A 17738-nucleotide genomic window follows, 5' to 3' on the forward strand; every position below is an offset into this window, starting at 1 on the left:
ACAGACTAATGGAAACTTGAAGAGATTCTAATTGCTAATGCATTCAGATGGGGCATTTTGAAAAAGTCATTTTCTTCAAGTATTTCTGAGTTATCATAACCAGACATTATCTGTATGCTGTTCTTGCTTAAAAACAAACAAACAACAACAACAAAAAGTATGAGGACCTTAAGGTAGAAGCTTAGTTGCCTTACACATTTAAAATTAAAAAAAAAAACAGATGGCAGTTGAAAAATGCTAATCCTGAATGTGGGGTGCTTGGCCAAAAAAAAAACACAACACTATTACAGCCTTTGAATTTCCTTGTTTTTCTTGAGCTTCAACACTACATTTTGTGTTTCTATGTAAATATCAAGCATGTCTTTATTTTTCCAAATCTTCATTTTCAATCTTTTCTGAGCACGTGAACATCAGATTTTCAGGAAATTTTCAGAAGTCAGAAGAAAAACCATAGTTTTCTGTGTTGCATTATTTATGGAATGTTCTGATTTAATTTTTTGGAAGAGGGGAAAATTTCTGATTTGAGTTAAAATGCTAGAAGATGCGTGCTCTGCTGAGCACTGTTCCGCGCACTGCATTTTCCTTCAATGATACTTCAGTGCAAGCACTGCCAGCTTTAAGTGCATTGTACACCCTCCTGATGTTTGTTCACGTTACCCGTGATTCATGTCACGCCGCACTCAGTCATTGGTGAGATTCACTCCACCTTCACAAAGCCTTGCAGAAGGCGAGATCCCTCTGCTAGTCACGACGCGAGGCAGCAGAGATGCTTTACTTCGAGGCTACAATAGCAGGAGCTGTTTGTTCTGGCTGTACGGATTGTAAAGACTGTTGTTGTTGCCTGTGTTTTGTAGTCTTTGCTGATGCTTCTATGATTTTGCTGCTTAGACTGAAAAGAATGGCTAGCTGAGGGGACCTGCTGCACTTTTTCTGTAGTCCTTGGCACTACGTTATGCTTAGCCTGAAGGCTCAAACTCACTGCATAAGCATGTTCTGCAAAAATAACCTGTGAACTGACTGTGTATCACAGGTCTGTGATACAAGCACACATTTCTGGTCGAGCCAGCTGCCTAGTTTATCTCATTAACCTTACATGCTATAACTTAATTGAATGACAAACAATTATTTTTCGATGTGTGGTATTTCCCAGGAAAGACAGGCTGCTTTGGAGTATCTTAAAAATCTTTTGTGGTCTGCAGAAGATGGCCCAAGGGGAAATTTGCTGTAATTATTTTTCTTCCTAATTTGGTTGCTATTGAGTGTAGCACTTACCCTCGCTTCCAGCGAGAAGGATGCACTCCACCCAGCACGCAGCGAGCTCGAGGTGCGGGCTGCAGCCAGGGAGCAGTGCAGAGGGATCTGTGCAGGGAAGGATCTGTGCCGTTCCAGTGAGCAGGACCTGCGAGTATTTTTAGAATGTGCAAAGCAACTGTTTGACACGCGTGTGACCTTGCTTACTGATTTCCATTAGTACTGAAGTATTGCCATGTGCATAGATTACCAGTGCGCTGGAAGCAATAAAAGCAAGCCGTAAAAACGAGCAATAAATCGGGCTTTGGGTCACCTTCGTGTAGTAATTTGTAGACAGCTGTGTGTATTTCTCTATTTCTACTATGAATATACCAGCCTGTCTTGCATGCAAATTTTTAATATAGCTGCCTTCTTACCTGGTCACTTCCTTTTTTTGTAGGAGAAGAAAAAAGCTTGAAAATAACCCTAATAGTACACACGGGTGTTTGTACAGTCCTTATCTGAGGGCTAGTAGCAGTAACCTTACGTCATGTGACATAGACGAAGACTTAAAACTGGATATTTTTTCCAGTTCAGCTAAAATTTGATGGCTAGCTATTGGGTAAAAGTCTTGTTTATTAATCCTTAGTAATTGAAAGCATCAGTGCAATAAGCTTTGTGGAATAAGAAAAAATACAGTATGCGTTGGATATATCAAGTACATCTGTCCTAGACTTGTGCAGCTGTAACTTATTTCTGCACTGCCAAAGCAAATAGGTTTGAGCAGGCTTTGTCTATAGAGTTTGCAGGATTCCGAGTAGAGATGAGATCAGTGAGATGCTGGGTGAATACTAGTTCCTCCTGAGCCTTAAGAAGTGATTGAATTATTATTGCTTTGTGCTACTACAGACTAGATAAATATGCCTTGAGTTCTGTTCTGTATTCCTCTCCTTCCTATGTGGCTAGCACCTGGAGTCTCCTGTCTTATAAAAAAAAAAAAAAAGGCAATATTAAATTACGAAAGATTTTTGTTCTTTTCTTCTTTTCCCCTGTGGTAAAACCATTTGACCTTTTCTTGACTAAAATTGTTCCTCTGAAGCAGGCAAATAAGAAGCTATTTATATCACAATGGCAATGTCACGTTAGATAAGGCTTGGTTCAAGTCAGCCCCGTTCATTGCAAAGCTGAAAACCCAAAGATCCTGTACTAAAAAGTGATGAACTTCATTCCCCCAAAACGTGATGCTCTAGCCATGCCCTGGTTGTTGTCTGAGATGGCATAAACCCACTCTGCTTCCAGCCTTGGGTTTCTGAGGCAGAAATCATTACTGGCTGATGAGCCAATGCCTGATGCTGTTCAAGTTTGTCCCCGCTCAGGTTTCAACAAGGATCTCTGAAGATTTTAGTCCTGCTTGACTTCAGAAATGTTTTCAAAAACATTATGATTTATTTAACATGGAAACAAAAGACTAATTATGGGCAGAAATTCTTGCTATAAAGGAGGAAAATAATAAACTCCGGTATGAAAATGCTGCAGGGGTAGGCTGTTAATGGGCAGGCTGCATTGTATGTAGAATTCCTAATTGCCATAATCAGATCTCAGAACTTTTGTAGTTGAACTTAATGTTGCCAGTGAATATTAGTCACATACTACTGCACAAACTTAAATTAATAATGCTAGAACATTTGTTTAGACAACGTCATACGTTTTTTCTCTTTAATCTTTCTGTAGTACTGTACCGTGCAGCGTTTCCTCTCTTAGACACTACAAAAGGCTCATTTCGTATTTTTTAAAGCCTGCTCTGAGCAGGCAAATATTCCAGTATTGCTTGTGGCTGAAGTGGGATCACTTTATTATTATTATTTTTATTCTCTCCCTGCTTCAAATCAGTCTTGCCAAGCCTATTGCAGCAGGTATTTGTGGATCATCCAGGCATGAATGTTGTGTATTATACCACTAATCATTTTACTGAAAGTCTGTTTCAATAGGAAATCATCAGGTTCCAGCCATTCATGGCTTGTGATACCTGTGACGATACTGCGACATTTTCAGTTCTACCCCATGAATGCAGTCTCACTGGGGAAAGTAAGTGGCACGTAGTGCCCCTGGCAGTCTTGAATTTTGCCATCAGGACTCTGCTGGGGTTTTTTAATGCCTGTAGTGTTGAACTTGGGTTTTGCTGTAACTGTAGTTCAGTTTCTTTTTTTTTTTCTTTTTTCACTGAGTCTTTGCTAATCAAGTTATCCTATCCGTGTCTTGGATGTGAAGTCAAACAGGACCAGAACACGCGCTAGAGCAAGAGTGCCGCACGACATCAAGTCTTTCTGCCAGCTTCACACAAGATGTTGAAGCTGTTTGCTCCAAAGCTTCTTTGGTTCCAGCACTTGTATATCTGACCTGTGTAAGGCAGCCTGTCAGGAGCTTAATTGGTACAGATGCTTCTGTGCTGTGTGTAGCTGCTGCTGCTACCTGTGCCTCCCTGGAAGAGCTCCAGGAGCCGGGCAGAAAGCGCTGCCCTTCACCTGCGGGACCTCAGTGCAGAGCCACAGCCATCAGCGGTCGTTGTGTGCACCGGCAGGCTCGTCCTGCTGCTGCGGCTCTGGGAAGGAGGCTTACATAGAGAAGCAAGGTTTATGCATCCCTTTTAAGAAATATCCTGCTTGCTTTGATGAGACCTTGATTTGCTTGCATCTCAGTCTTGCTGATTCAGACCTCTCCTTTTCCCGCAGTTAGCAGTAGCCAGAAGTTTCATTTTTTTTCCTTCACTCCTTGATTCAGTGAAGAAAGGTGTGCCTTCATAGGATCTCTCACTGAAGCAGCAAAACTTTGGAGCAAAACTTTTTTTCCTTGCAAAAACAGCATGAATTTATATCCTTGGGAGTGCCGAGGTTTGCAGGAGTAGGAGATGTGGCAAATCTCAGCTTTCTGTGCAAGCTGGCTGTCACAATGACCTGTGTTTGCAGGTTCACCACTTCAGCCTACCACGAGAGAACCTGTGGTTCAGGTCCTGTGTTTCCATGCTGAGTGCTATTTTCAGTACTAGTTCATCTTCAGCTCCCTTCCAGAAGCGTCTGTGGGTATCTAGAGACCTGCCCTGGGCAGCATTCCTCTTTCTGGCACAGAGTCCTGCTGGGGGCTGCAGTGAGCAGGAAGGTAAGCGGGGCCAGTGCTACAACGGAGAGAGCAACAGGAATGCATTTCACACTGCAGGTTGTAATTTGCTCAGAGGCTAACCTACAGTCTGGCAAACTGTCAAAGGAAATGTCAAGGAATTTATTTTTTTAAAGTTTAATAAAGTACGTTTTCTGGAGTATGTTCATATCTCAGAGTTTTAGAATTATCTGCACTGCAGGAATTGGTATGGCATCTACATCCTTCTCTAAATAGCTTTGAAGTCTTCAGATTTAGAAAGCATTATGTCCATTTATATTTACCCAATAGGAAACTAATTATTTTGTGCCCGTCTTTAATCTGGTTCTAGCCAGAGCTTTTAACAGTAACTGCTTGTACCTTTTTTTTTTATAACATACAATGAAAACAAGCTTTCCTCTTAGCTGAATAAAGGTATAATTCTTTTTGCTGAAGTAGTAAAGAAAACTATAATTTTCTATTTACTGAGTGAAAGGTTTCATTGTACTGCTGTCATCTGGGATATACTGTTTTTTATTAACATCCTCATTTCTGTGCATTTTGTTAGTAGCTTGGAACGGTGCATTGGAAAGAGAGATTAAAAAGCGAAATACAAAACCACCAAACATTTCTGACATCTTTACCAGCAGAAGAGAAAAGCATGTTAGTTTCAGCATCTTCACCTTGCTCAGTTGAACTGATGGCTGTTGGCTGTGATGAAATCAAAATGTGAATTGTTTTGTCTGGAGAAGAGGAGGCTCAGGGGAGACCTCATTGCTCTCTGCAACTGCCTGAAAGAAAGGTGTGGGGAGCTGGGGGTCGGCCTCTTCTCACAGGTAACAAGTGATAGGACTAGAGGGAAGGGCCTCAAGTTGCACCAGGGGAGGCTCAGGTTGGAAATGAGGAGACATTTCTTCTCAGAAAGAGCGGTCATGCATTGGGATGGGTTGCCCAGGGAGGTGGTGGAGTCACCATCCATGGGGGTGTTCAAGGGAAGGCTGGACGTGGTGCTTAGGGCCGTGGGTTAGTGGGGGATGGTGGTGGTAGGGGGATGGTTGGGCCAGGTGATCCTGGAGGGCTTTTCCAACCCTACTGATCCTATGATTCTCCTTGCAGTTTAGACAAATTAGTTAACGCTGAGACAGCAAGAGCAGGAAATTCTTACTGAAAAGTTTACAGAAAGTCTCAAGATTTCGAAGCACGTTAAATCACATTAGGATCACGTTGTGTTTTTGAGTCTGGTGATAGATACCAACCTGCCAATGCCTGCAGATCAGAACCTACGTCCGCACGTCAGGTACGGATGCTAACCACAGCGGATCGCTGCAGGCTGGCGTCTGAGCCAGAGGGGTGCAGCGACCGACACGGACTGGAGCTCCGTGCTCTGCTCAGCCCTGGTGTGACTCTGCAAGCACTGCAGCTGGTATCTCGCAGTACGTATGGCTCTGTGCATCGCCCTGCTGCTTCCCCTGCGCAGCTGTAGCGTGACCACGGGTTGAAAGGGGACCTCTCAGTGCCGTGTCTTCCCTCTCCCAGCTGAGGACTGCGGTGACGAGCGGCTGTGTGCTGGAACCATCCGTTTCTTTCAGTGGAAGTGATTTATAGGGAGGAACTGTTAGAGGGCAGGTGATTTATTGCTTATCAATAACAGTAAACACGTTCTGCTTTACAATGACCCGAGTCTCTAGTTTATTGTATTCTGTCTGTGGAGGTGTCATCTGTCTTGTGAACAGCTTGTTGTCTACCAGTTACCTGGAACATTCAATGTCTTTGGTTTCTCTGAGCATTCATTTGGATAGCATTTATTAGCAATCTAACATCGATGCTTTATACCTTTACTGCCTTTTGTCTGTCCTTCGTCAATCGATTAAAAACTTGGGAGAATTTTCTGTACGGTTGCAGGCTTTGAAAACACCGGCAGACTAAATAATTGGTTCTTGTTTTGTTGGAACTGGTCTTTGGGTCTCTTCTAGCAATAGGCAAAAGGCATGCTGAGGACATGTGGGTACGGCAGGTGCTAGGAGGAAAGTACTTGAATTTTGTGGGTAAGCTGCTGTTGTGTAACCTTTTGTGGTTTATCTTTTTATAATTCCTGCTTCTAATGTGGTCCTCTAAGCTTTATCTCCTTTTTACTTATCTCTGTCCTTTAAGTAGCTTGGTAAAGGTGTCTCTGCACAAATCTTTATGTTCCTCTTTTCCCTCATCCAGATTACTCAAGTGAATAATCCGAGCTGGTTACTAAGTCTCTAGAAAGTCTCTCTACTTAAAGAGAAAAAATATTTTAGAATGTGCACATTTGAAAAACAAATTTTTATATATATATATAATATTCTTTTCCAAGATTTGACCAAACACTTCCAGTGAATCCTCAGGGCATTTCTGTTCAAAAGTTTTTCCCCTTCATCTACTATGATCTCCGTCTTTTTCCCAGTGGTGGCTGGAATAAAAATTACTTCTCAGGCAGAGATTTATTCACATAGTTTTACTCTGATCATAAAGTGAACTTATTTGCTAGAGTATTCATCAATTTTAGAGATAAAGGCGGATCTGGGATGACTGATAGATATTCCTATGTTCTCCACAACTTTGGCAGATTTCTAGCTAGGAAACAAGCAAACTTGAGGTATTTGTGCTGTGCTGAATTTAAAATAAGCTTGCTTTCATTGGGAGAGCATTAAGACCATGTATTTTTTTTATTGAGAGGACTAGACTTGAATTAAAAAATATATTTTTTTCTGACAACAGAAGACAATCTGGAATAAGCAATTACTAACATCCAAAACTGAAATCATACCCCAATCGCATCTCCTACTAATTGAGTAAGATCTTGAAGTAAAGTGTGTTACCTAGATGTAATCTCTATTGTGAAGTATGGTTTATACAAAGAGACAGCTTTTTATATGTTTTATTCAACAGTTTTAAATGTCACCTGCCTTGATTTATAACATTGATGTCCCTTAAATGGATTTCCTTTTTTCCTTTCAGCCATCTGCCAGGAATTTTTAAAGCTCTGCTAATTGTTTGTGCTTCTTTCAAGTGTTACCTTTTCAGCATATTTAGTATGCTCTTCCCAGCAAATACTTTTAACTAGTGACATCTTTATTAAGGAAGGGTGGTTTATTTTGTTACCTTGTAATCAAACATACAGTCGTTTTGAAAAGAAGCTCTGGAACAGCTTGCTTATCTTCTCCTTTATTGTTTGTTAAGTGGTCTTGAATTGAACGTTTGCATGAGGGAGGCACTCTCCGACCGCACTGCAAACCTCATCAAATTCGTGACTGCTTCAAACCACTGGTGTGATTTACAGCAAGCTCCGTGGGTGCAGGTCGTACACACCTCCATAAATCCCTTTGAGACAGAAACAACAGCAACAACAAAAAATCAGAAGATACGTCTGGGTTTAGAATTCGTTGGCAATGTTTGAAAAAGGTAGCTCACTGGCTTGAATCTTGTATCTGAAGAGATACAAGAAGAGAATAGCTTTCTTCTCCCTTCCATTTTATAACGGGGTCATTGTTCACCACCTGCTTTCACTTTGCTGCGTGCTGACATTGATTGCAAAGCACTTACTGCTACAACTTGCTGTCGAAATTTCATTTTCGCTGGTTTTTTGGTATATAGCAGGCTTTCTGTGACATAAAGCTTTCAAATGAAACTTGCAGTGAGTGGGAAGCAAACTGAGTTGCTGTCGTTTGTGTTCAATTGTTTAGGTCGCAGCCCTTAATGGAGACAGAATTAACGTCACCTGAAATCAAATTCATACGAAAGCATTCAGACTTGTAAATACAGCATCCTGGACTATCCTTTCCTAATGTGTTTAATCAGCTGAGACTTTGACTGAAAGTTGTGTGGATGAACTAAGTGACTACCTGTGTTTCAGCCAGGGTCTTTGATCACTGGATTTGTTTCACTGCCGCTGTGTGCTTAAAAGGTCAGGCTGCAATGTGTGTTCCTGCTCTGGGAGGAAGGGAGGAGGAATTAATAATTGAAGGTGTGACGTTGGAAGCCTCTCGGAGCATACTGAATTCTTCAGAAAACCTGTTCGAGCCTTGTTATGCCCCCAGATCTGTCTTGGAGGCTGGGTGTGTTGTTGGCACAGTGTCTCCCTTACAGAAAGAACATTGCTGCTCAGATGAGATCTATTTGAAATGCTCCTAAAATCTTCTTGCAACTCATCTGTCAGCAAGAATGTTTGTAAAGGGTAATGCAGCTTAAAAAGACAAGTTCGCCCAGGTTTCTCTCATCTCTAGCAGAAAGGGCTCCTGTTGGAAACTCTGCATCGGGAGCCTGGAGTTGCTTGGGATTGTCTCTTGGACATCTGAGTCTCAGGACCAGAAGGGAGGAGTCTCGGGATAAAGTCTCCATCTGGCCTCCACAAGTACTTTGTAGCCAGGGCCTCATCCATACAGGTGCCTGAAATCATGCTGTGTGGAGGAGCGATGCCAGCTCTGACTTCTGGAGCTGGTGCGTTTGCCTTTGTGCACCCTTTTTGTGTATATCACTCTAAAACCTACAGAAAAGTCTACACGTTGCAAATTTCCAGTGGTGGTCGGTGCGTGTAGTTACTGGTGTCTCCCTTCTTACCTCAGCAGGGGACTGCAGTGAGATTTCCATCACATTTGAGCCATCTCTCAAACAAAGAAAGTAATGGAGTTTGCAGTCAGCCGTGGCTGCCTACAGCAGCCAGTGTGTACCGGGAGGTTTGCCTTAGCTCATATACCCAGTGACAAGATGACTTCAAAACCCAAGCTTTGCCCTTCAAGAAAGGGGGAGAAGGAGTAGCTTAGCACACAGAGTCTGAAAAGAATATAACTGGAAAAAAAAAAAAAAAGCTTGGTTCCTTCTTGTTTTGCACCTTGCCATTACGCAGGATCATTATAAATAGATGCCTAAGTAATAGCGAGCACTTGGGAAAACCTTGCATGGCAAAGCATGCAGGTTCATGTGCCATGGATTTTATGGAGGTGGTTCATTCACTAGGGGACTGCTCTAAAAGAGTATTTGTCCCTGAGATATCAAACATATGCCTCTGGTTTTAAAGCTGACAGCCTCTCCCATGGTCATGCAGCTGTTCATTTTCAAAACGCCCTTGAAACCTCTGCAGTTCCGTCTTACTGCACAAAGCATTTAATTCTCTTGCCGTCTTCCTTGCATTCAAATTGCCAGATATTGTTTCCTCTCCTGTAGCGACGGAGAGGCAGAGCACTGTCAGCCTGGTGTTTTGTGACTTGCTTGCTTTTGGGTACACGAGGTCAGGCAGCAGTGTGGTCTCGCTGGAAACAAACCTTGTTCAGCCACTCTCCTGGAGCAGGAAGTAAATTAGGGGACTAAGACTCGAATTAAACACATTTGTTGAATAAAGGTTAATATTTACCATGGATGATTTAGTCTTAAATCTCTGAAGATGAATCCGCCTGTCTTAAGCCTTTATTGTGCCTATCAGACTTAAGCATGTGATGTCTTCAGATAAGTTAATGTTTCTAATATAGTGTCTCAATATGCTTTTTTTTTTCTTTTTACTAAGCCCATTCCAATCTTTGTGGAAAAGTGGAGAATTTCAAGTTGGCAATATGTAGAAGTATTTCACCTGTTCTTGTCTTACCATTTTTTTCCCCAGTAACCTTTTCTCAGGGGTTCTGAATTTCTTTCCAATGTCTTTGTCTTCCAGTAGCCAAATTCTCGCGCTACATTCTCAATGAAGATGGCATTCACCTTCTGATCTAGCGTTAATCCTAACGGGTTGCCATTTCAGGTCCAGCCATGTCTCTTGGTAATAGTATGCTCTGGGAATTGAGCAGTACGGTTTGAAGGAATTCCTCTTACTTCAGGTGTTCTTACTGCTGCTTCTTCAGGTGCTCTACTTCACTTGGGATAAGTGATCCCGAAGAAATAAATTAATCCTTTATACATGAGTGAGTGGAGCCCATAGGAGTAAGGGAGAGAGAAGGGAAGGGTATGTCTGAGTAAGAAAGAAATGCTATTACAGACCCACCTACCCTTCCAAGCAGAACTTTCTTTGTTTCTGGAAATTTTGATTTGTTTTAAAGGAATCAGCACTTTCTGACAGATCGCTTTTCTTAAAAGAGGGGGGAAAAAAAAAGGCAACTTGGCCAGCCGCGTACTTTACAGTTGATTTGTACTGCTAGCAGGATCTTCAAAGCCTAGTGAAATGATTTATTTTAGCATGTTCAGAGGTATTTTGGTACTCTTACTTAAGAAAATTAAAGCATGACCACTTAGAGAAGAAGGGGGGAAAAAAAGCTTAAAAAAAAAAAAAAAAGCCCTGCTGTGCTTTTCTTTAATCCAATCTCTGGCAAGCAAGTGTCTTTTATAAGCAAGTGATGCTCTTTTTTTGCTCTTATTTTTTTTTCCCTTGTCCAGACAGGCTGACCTTTTAGCTTGATTTCTAATTCAGTTACTGGGGAAAAAAAAAAAAAAAAGAAGTGAGATAACTTGTCTTGGTGGTCATAGGATTAGTCAGCCACTTTGTAAGTCCCTAAAGGTTCTTAAGGTTTGGACCTCATGAAGTTTAGTGCTGCAGAACAACACCGACACAATTTGTCATTCCCCTTGTTTAGATTGTGTCTACAATATGTGGGATGTTTGTGGAAGTGAATAGTGAATAAAGCTATTCATACTTAGAATTCATACTAAAGTTAAAAAAAAAAAAAAAACAGGAAATTTAATCTTGAAGCTCAGAAGATTAAAATGCATTGCTCTTAAAAAAAAAAAAAAAAAAAAGGCAGAACACCAAACTTTTTATGATTAGTCACATCAATGAGTAAAGCTTTGGATATATATTTTTTTTCCTTAATATAATTTCTGTACATTACTGAGGGTAATAACGCTATGCAGGAGCTATATGGTTGTGCTGGCAGTAACCCAAACTTTTTTGAGCCTTTTAGGGATTACAGAAAGGAATGACAAAGTGCAGCTCCTGGCTCAGGGCAGCGCGGGGATGCCAGCGCTGCGGGGTGCGGCGTTCTCGCAGCGGGGCCAACTGCTCTGCGTCCTCGTCGCGTGCGTACGTCCCTGCAGCCCGAGCAGCCAGGGAGATCTGTATGTCCTCTACGCTCCTCTGAAGATTGGTTTCTGCTCTGGGAATTTTCTGACACCTTGCCAACAGCAGAGTTCTCCCCGGCCCTTCAGGCTTCAAGGAAATGGGGGGAAAAAAACCTCCAAATGGGTGCTGGGGAGACAGCAAAGAAAAGGTGACTCTTAGCTGGTGAAGGAGCAGCTGTGTGTCTGCAGCGTGTCCGTCTCTCTTCAGTAGCAGTGACAGGAATTAGCTACTGCAAACAAGCTCGAGGAAGGTCTGTGCTGAGCCAGGAGGATCAAACCTTGGTGCTGAAGGCAGCTTTTGCCTCGGCAGCTGCTGGTGAGTGAGAGCTCCCCAGCAAAGTGGCCCTGATGGCACCAGCAGCAGTGCCTTGCATGGTCAGGGTGTTCAAGGAAAGGTTGGATGTGGTGCTCAGGGACATGGCTCAGTGGGCAATGTTGGCAGTAGGGTGATGGTTGGACCAGATGAGCTTGGAGGTCTTTTCCAGCCTTAATGAGTCTATGATTCTGTGACAGCTTCCCAGACGGCCCGTCAGGCTGTGGTCCCCTGGCTACAAGAGGTAAGCTGGCACGGTGCTGAGCTGCAGAGGCAGGTCTTGCAGGAGTCCCTCCTGCAGAGGCAGGAGTTTCCAGTTCAGAAACTTCACAGTGCCGGCAAGAGCATGGCACGAAGGACAGTGACACACCTGGCCTTCCAGAAACTCAGTAGGAGTAATGCAGATGTGCTGGGATCGTGCACCTGTATTTTAATCAGATAAGTGAAGCAGCATGTAAAGCAACTAGGATCCTTACAGGCATTGTACCAGTAAGATGTTTTTACTTCCAGTAGCCATAGAAATCCACGTTTGCAAAAGTAAGATAAAGCTAGCCCAAACACATCGTCTGAGAAGGGTCTTCTCTGATTTAGCTCTTTTAAAATACCTTTTTCCAGTTCAGCTAGGGATTGAATGCTGTGTTAGTGTTTGTATTTGCTCCACAGAAAGTCATACTGTGATTTTACTCATTCAGCTGTTGTAGCTGGCTGACGTGCACTGACTTAAGTAGACATGGCCTCAAACACACATGTTGATCTGCTTGAAAGTTGAGGGTTGTTTTTCTTGAGTTGTCCAGGTACGGTGGCCTGAAACAACTGTCTCCAGATGTGCACTCATCGCAGCTCACGGTAGTCCCTTTCTTTTGGAGACTCTAGCCGCAGCGCTGTTCGACTTGTGTTGGATGCTTGCAGCCCATGATGTGTTTTGCTAGCACATTGCCTAAATAATTAAGATGCATTAAAAGCAGAAGCTTGTGCTGCTGAGACTTATTTTTCAAGTCCTTTGAAAGATTAATATCTGTATTTTTAATCTTGCATGAAATCCCGCAGTGACTGCATTTCATCCGTTGCTTTCATAACAGTGTGAAACTTCACTGACATTCTCATGCTAAAAGGGGGGGAAATCAAGATAATTAATGTTTGACTTGGTACTGGGGGTTATTCTGATTTACCGTAGCCTCTGTGCAGCATGGCTTCTTGACAGATTTGTGAAATTGTAGGGACCTGACAATCACGATGAAAAGTGGGTGGTAAGTGCCTGCAGGTTCTTAGATTCTCATGTCCCTTGCATTGGATACGGTGTTACAGTGAATAAATAGTTAATGCCTGCTCATGCATTACATGAGGCCTCCTTATGCTAGAAACATAAATGAGAACAAGGCATTTAATTTTTAGATCAGTGATTGAAAGTATGCCAAATGGTACCGAGCCAGCATTTCAGGAAAAATGCGAAGAAAAAATGGCATGCTATTCCAACACCAATTTGTATCACCATTTTCAAGACCTAAACTCTGGAGCACTGCTTAGCATGAGAAATCACCCTCTTCATTTAATTTTGGCCAGAGAAATTGAATGCTTCTTTTGCTGGTTTAAAAAAAAAAAAGTGCATAGTGCTATTCAGTAATCCATTTCCTCAGGTTACGTATGGTATGAGCATTTAATTGATACCATGTTTAAACAGTCTTTCAAGTTACAGAAGGCTAACTCCAGAATAGTCTAAGTTCTTACACTTGTCAGAGCTCACATTCATGAATTCTTGAGGCCTGACACCACTCCCTAGCTCATGGGCTTCTCTGGCACTCGTGCGCTCACGCTCTGCAAGCTGAATTGCGCTCCGAGGTGGTTGCTACAAATAGTCACAGCAAGAAGCACCCAATGTCTGTGGCCCAAAAATAAAACTCTGGTTGAGGAGGTGATAGGAGAAGAGTTCAAAAGTTGAGGTGGATGTGCATCAAACTGATTCGCAGGATCCTGAAAATGAAATGCAAGCGTTGCCCTGTGTGTTATCGGAAGGGGAGCATCCTGCTAGCATTGCTGACAGCTCTCTGGGATTCGAGGTCAAGTGAAGCAAGAGTTCAATGAGTGTCTTCCATGCAGAGCCTCCCTTCCCAAAGGACATCTGGACACTTCCTACGTTATTTGTAGGAATTTGCTTGTCTCTAGTAGCCACTCCTGGTGTTGTGTGATCAGTAACCTCACGTGAGGGGCCCACGTGCTTCCAGACACCTGTAGTCCCAGGCGGTTGGTTGGTTTTGTTTGTTTTCCCCAAACAGCCTGTTACTGAAGGTCTGAAACTTGGTATAAAATGTGACGTACGGGAAGTGTTGTCTCAGTGAGTGGATTTGCACGTCCGTCCACGGCACAGCAGGCTCGCTCTGCATCACGAGAGGCGGTGTGGGAGCGAGCCTGGCTGAGTGCCGCAGGCACCCGGTTGGAGCTGTGGTTTCAAGGACCGGTGTAACTCCAGGTTACGATTCAGAGCCATACGCTGGGTATTGCCCTCTCAGGTGAGCTCAGAAGTGTGTTCTGGCTTTTGTCCCCCGTACATGTTGTGTGTCTCCTGTTCCCTTGACGGCTTGATGCTGGCAGGGTGACCACTGTTCTTGTTTGAATCTAGTCTAATTTTTAAGTGTCCAGCTCATGATTATTCGAAGTCTTGGCTTCCATGTTCCTCTGAAAATCAAAGTGCGACTGGTAAGTAACTACTGTGGCACCCAAGAGCTGCCAAACAATCATTAGGTGCTCTGTGGCCTCATCAGATGAGCTCGTTCCATGTGTGTGCTTGTACATACACCATTTCTATAAATTCTGCTTTGATAGCCTGTTCTTACAGCGGTAATGGTTTTCATTATCTCCAGCAGCAAATTCCTTTTTGGCATTTAATGCTTAGCATAGCTCGGATAACTTGATTTCAGTGAAAACCCTTCTCAAGCCACGTTTAAATTTTGCTTGTCTAAATACGTGCAGGCAAATGAGTCGTGCTCCCTACTAATGTGATTTGAGATGTTTTGAGTTTCCCTGGGGTCTTTGATCTCTGGGTGTACAGTCAAGAATTGTTGAATTGCAGTGTAAAACTAGGCAAAAAAGGAAAATATGTCAACAAAAGCTATGCTAAATAGACAATTTTTTTTTTTGTGTGTGTGGTTTTTTTGTTTTGTGTGTTGGGTTTTTTTTAGTTCCCATCTAGCTCATATCTTTTCCACTAAGAATTTATTTCCCTGTGTAGTGTGGGAAGCTGCAGTTTTATTATTTCTGTATTTTAGTCTTCAAACTCCCACTGCCCCTTATGAAGTGATAATTGCTAAAGACGTTTTTTCTAAGGGCTATTTAAAACTTTAAAGTTTGACATCGAGTTATGTTGAGCAGTGGATGCCACCTGGAATATTTGGGTTAAAAGGCAGACTGATAGCTGCACCTGGGTGCTCCCTATTTAAAAAAAAAAAAAAAAAAGAAAACAGGCTCTTGGTGGTAAAGGTGGGAGGATATTCAGAAAGTACACTGTGAATGTGTTGCAAACATGTTTTTAACTTGCAGAAATTATGGTGGAGGGGTATGACTGGAGGGTTAAGGAAAGAGGGAACTTCCTGATTTCGTACGGAGGATTTCCTGTAGTAATGAGGATTGGAAGTGTCGTCGTTCTGCAAAACTGTTGACATATTTTCACCGTGAGGAAAATAAGCCCATCTCACCCATGTCATGTACATTCCCATTTCGTTCCAGAAGACAGCATCCGTCTGCAGGTTTGAAAGATGACGATAAAGGAACTGCATCCCCTCCCTGGTGATGGATGGGTTCACGTCTGGCACGAGCTTCAGGAATTTTAAGAGAGCATTTGAAAACAAAGCCCCGATAGTGTGCAGTGTGGCAAAGAAAAGGCTTGGTGTTAAATCTAGGGATCAGATTCAGTGTCAGAAGATGTTTTTAATGTGCCCTGCCACAGTCTTTGTGATTCCAGGGACCCCAGTGGGGCAGGCGCCGTCAGCTTGTGCTCAGTCAAAATGCTTTGGGGGAGAAACGTGTGAAAGTTGCTGGGAAACAGCTCCTTGCTGTCTGATGCTTGGAATTCATGCAGAAAAAGGCTTTTCTTGGCAGTGTTTTATGGAAGAGGAGCGCTAGGAATGATAGCTGAAGTGGGGCTGCTGGACACCATTGTATTTATGGCACTAGTTTGGGCTGGTCCCAGCCAGTGGTGGCCTTGTGCTGCTGCTGGACCTTATGAATATGCTGGGTCCCAAACTGGCCAAGCTGCAGAGCCTGCTGTAGGAAAGTCAGGCATGGATGCTCAGCAGCATAAGGCCTGTGGATACAGAGAGAACCCTGACAAGTTGTCAGCTTCCCATCCAAACAGTTTGCACTGTTCAGGTTTTTATGGTTGGTTTTCTTGGGGTTTGGGAAGGGGCTGAGCTGATTCTCCTGGCTTTGTGTTTGGCAGCAGATCTTGCAAGAGAAACAAACCTGGCACAGTCTGGTTAAAAATACTGGGGCAGGTTTTTAGGTGGCCTCTTGCTCAGGACAGAAGTGCCCAGGTATGTGCACAGCCACAGCTGAGAGACTGCCAGGGAAGTGCCTGCGCCTCTGATCAGCTTGTCTTCAACTGGGCATTATCACAGAGCTACGGTCTTTCTCAAAACCCTGAGTAAAAGGAAAACTGTTAATCAAATTGTTAAAATTAGCTTGCTGCATATGTAACCTTGCTTGAATGCTTCCAATGCTCTGCTACCTCTCCCTCTTGCTGGATATGTTCCACCAACCTTACACCAAGTATTTTATATCAGTCTATACATTTGAAATGCAATTCCTTCCTTTAAAAGGTTGTCGTAGCTGTTTGATTACCGTGGATGAAAATAGATAGGTTTTACAAAGACACTTAGACTTCTTGCAAGAGAAGAATTGCTGAGAAGTGAGGAAGGGAATGGGACTGAGCCCTGTGGCTAAAACCAGCTCTAATTACAGCTGTTCCTCGCTGAGACTCTACCCCACAGCCGTCTGTCATGAGATGCTCTGTCCTTGTCCTTCTTTTCTTATTTTCCTTCTGGCATTTCTCTAAGAGAGTAATGTCACTGTCCCAGGAGCCTAACGCTGCAGAGCTAGATACGCTAGAGTTTAAAAACTTCATTCCAGGAGAAAATCTGTCTGTGGTGTTGACTTACGATGAATTGCCACACAGCAAAGTGAAATGGAGGTCACGGTGTTTTAAGCAGCTCTGTTATTTCCTCTAAAGACACACGTGCGAGTGAGAAGACGAGGTGAGTAACAGCACAGCCCGTGTCCCAGGGCTCGTGTTGCTGCGGGCCGGGAGCACAGTGGGAGCAGAGGAGCGGACATCCCTGCTCTCCCTCTCTGCAGCTGCGTGGGCACTGGTTCTCGTTCATGAGTAATTGGGCTCGCATCAGTTTCGTCAACTCATTTGTGGTGAACAGTCACGTTCTGGGCCTTTTACTGGTGTTGCCCTCTGGCTTCTCTGCCTCTGTGAGGAATAGCATAGCAGTCACAACCACGCTGACGTTATTCCAGGTGAAAACTCTGCAGTGAGTTCATCTACATCAACACCCAGCGTTACGCATAGGACGTGTTTCTGTGCTTTAGATTTCTGCAGTGCATTCACTTTCCTCACTTCCAACATCTCTGGGTTTAATCCACAATCAGTCTCTTCGAGCAGCTACTCTGTTCTGCATCACGCGTCTGCGCAGGTAACCCACTTCCAGATTTGTTATTAATATAGATCTGTAGGCTTTTGCCCACTCCAGGCTTAGCTGTACTCAAGCATCTTCTGTACTTTTAGCCATCTGTCCTGACAAACACAGGAATTGTCAAAACCATTGCATCCATTGGCAGCAGTTGCTTACACTTAGCAGGAAGTCTTTCTGTGTGTCGGTATCACATAGTGTGTCCCAGGATGCTCTGTCATGTTTAAGAGCATCTGTAGGGCAGATTTTTCTTCTTACTGCTTCACTGTGGAAGATTGCAGCTCCGAGATGATTTCTGACCTCCGATGGTTGGCTTAAGC

The 17738-nt window shown here is 43.2% G+C and overlaps 1 protein-coding gene across 4 annotated transcripts in view; it reads left to right on the top strand.

Moving 5' to 3' along the window:
• STK4 (serine/threonine kinase 4) overlaps nt 1-17738 on the top strand; it is a 45861-nt gene that overhangs the window by 22890 nt on the left and 5233 nt on the right. The window contains exon 12 of one of the 4 annotated variants that reach the window (XM_066978572.1): nt 5-11292. The exons of the other annotated variants lie outside the window; for them this stretch is intronic. Coding sequence (XP_066834673.1) covers nt 5-31 — 27 coding nt within the window. The 3' untranslated portion in view covers nt 32-11292. Of the gene's footprint in view, nt 1-4; nt 11293-17738 lie in introns of those variants that run through there. 4 annotated transcript variants of the gene reach the window in all.

Source organism: Anser cygnoides, chromosome 16, assembly GCF_040182565.1.
Source record: "Anser cygnoides isolate HZ-2024a breed goose chromosome 16, Taihu_goose_T2T_genome, whole genome shotgun sequence".
NCBI lineage: Eukaryota > Metazoa > Chordata > Aves > Anseriformes > Anatidae > Anser > Anser cygnoides.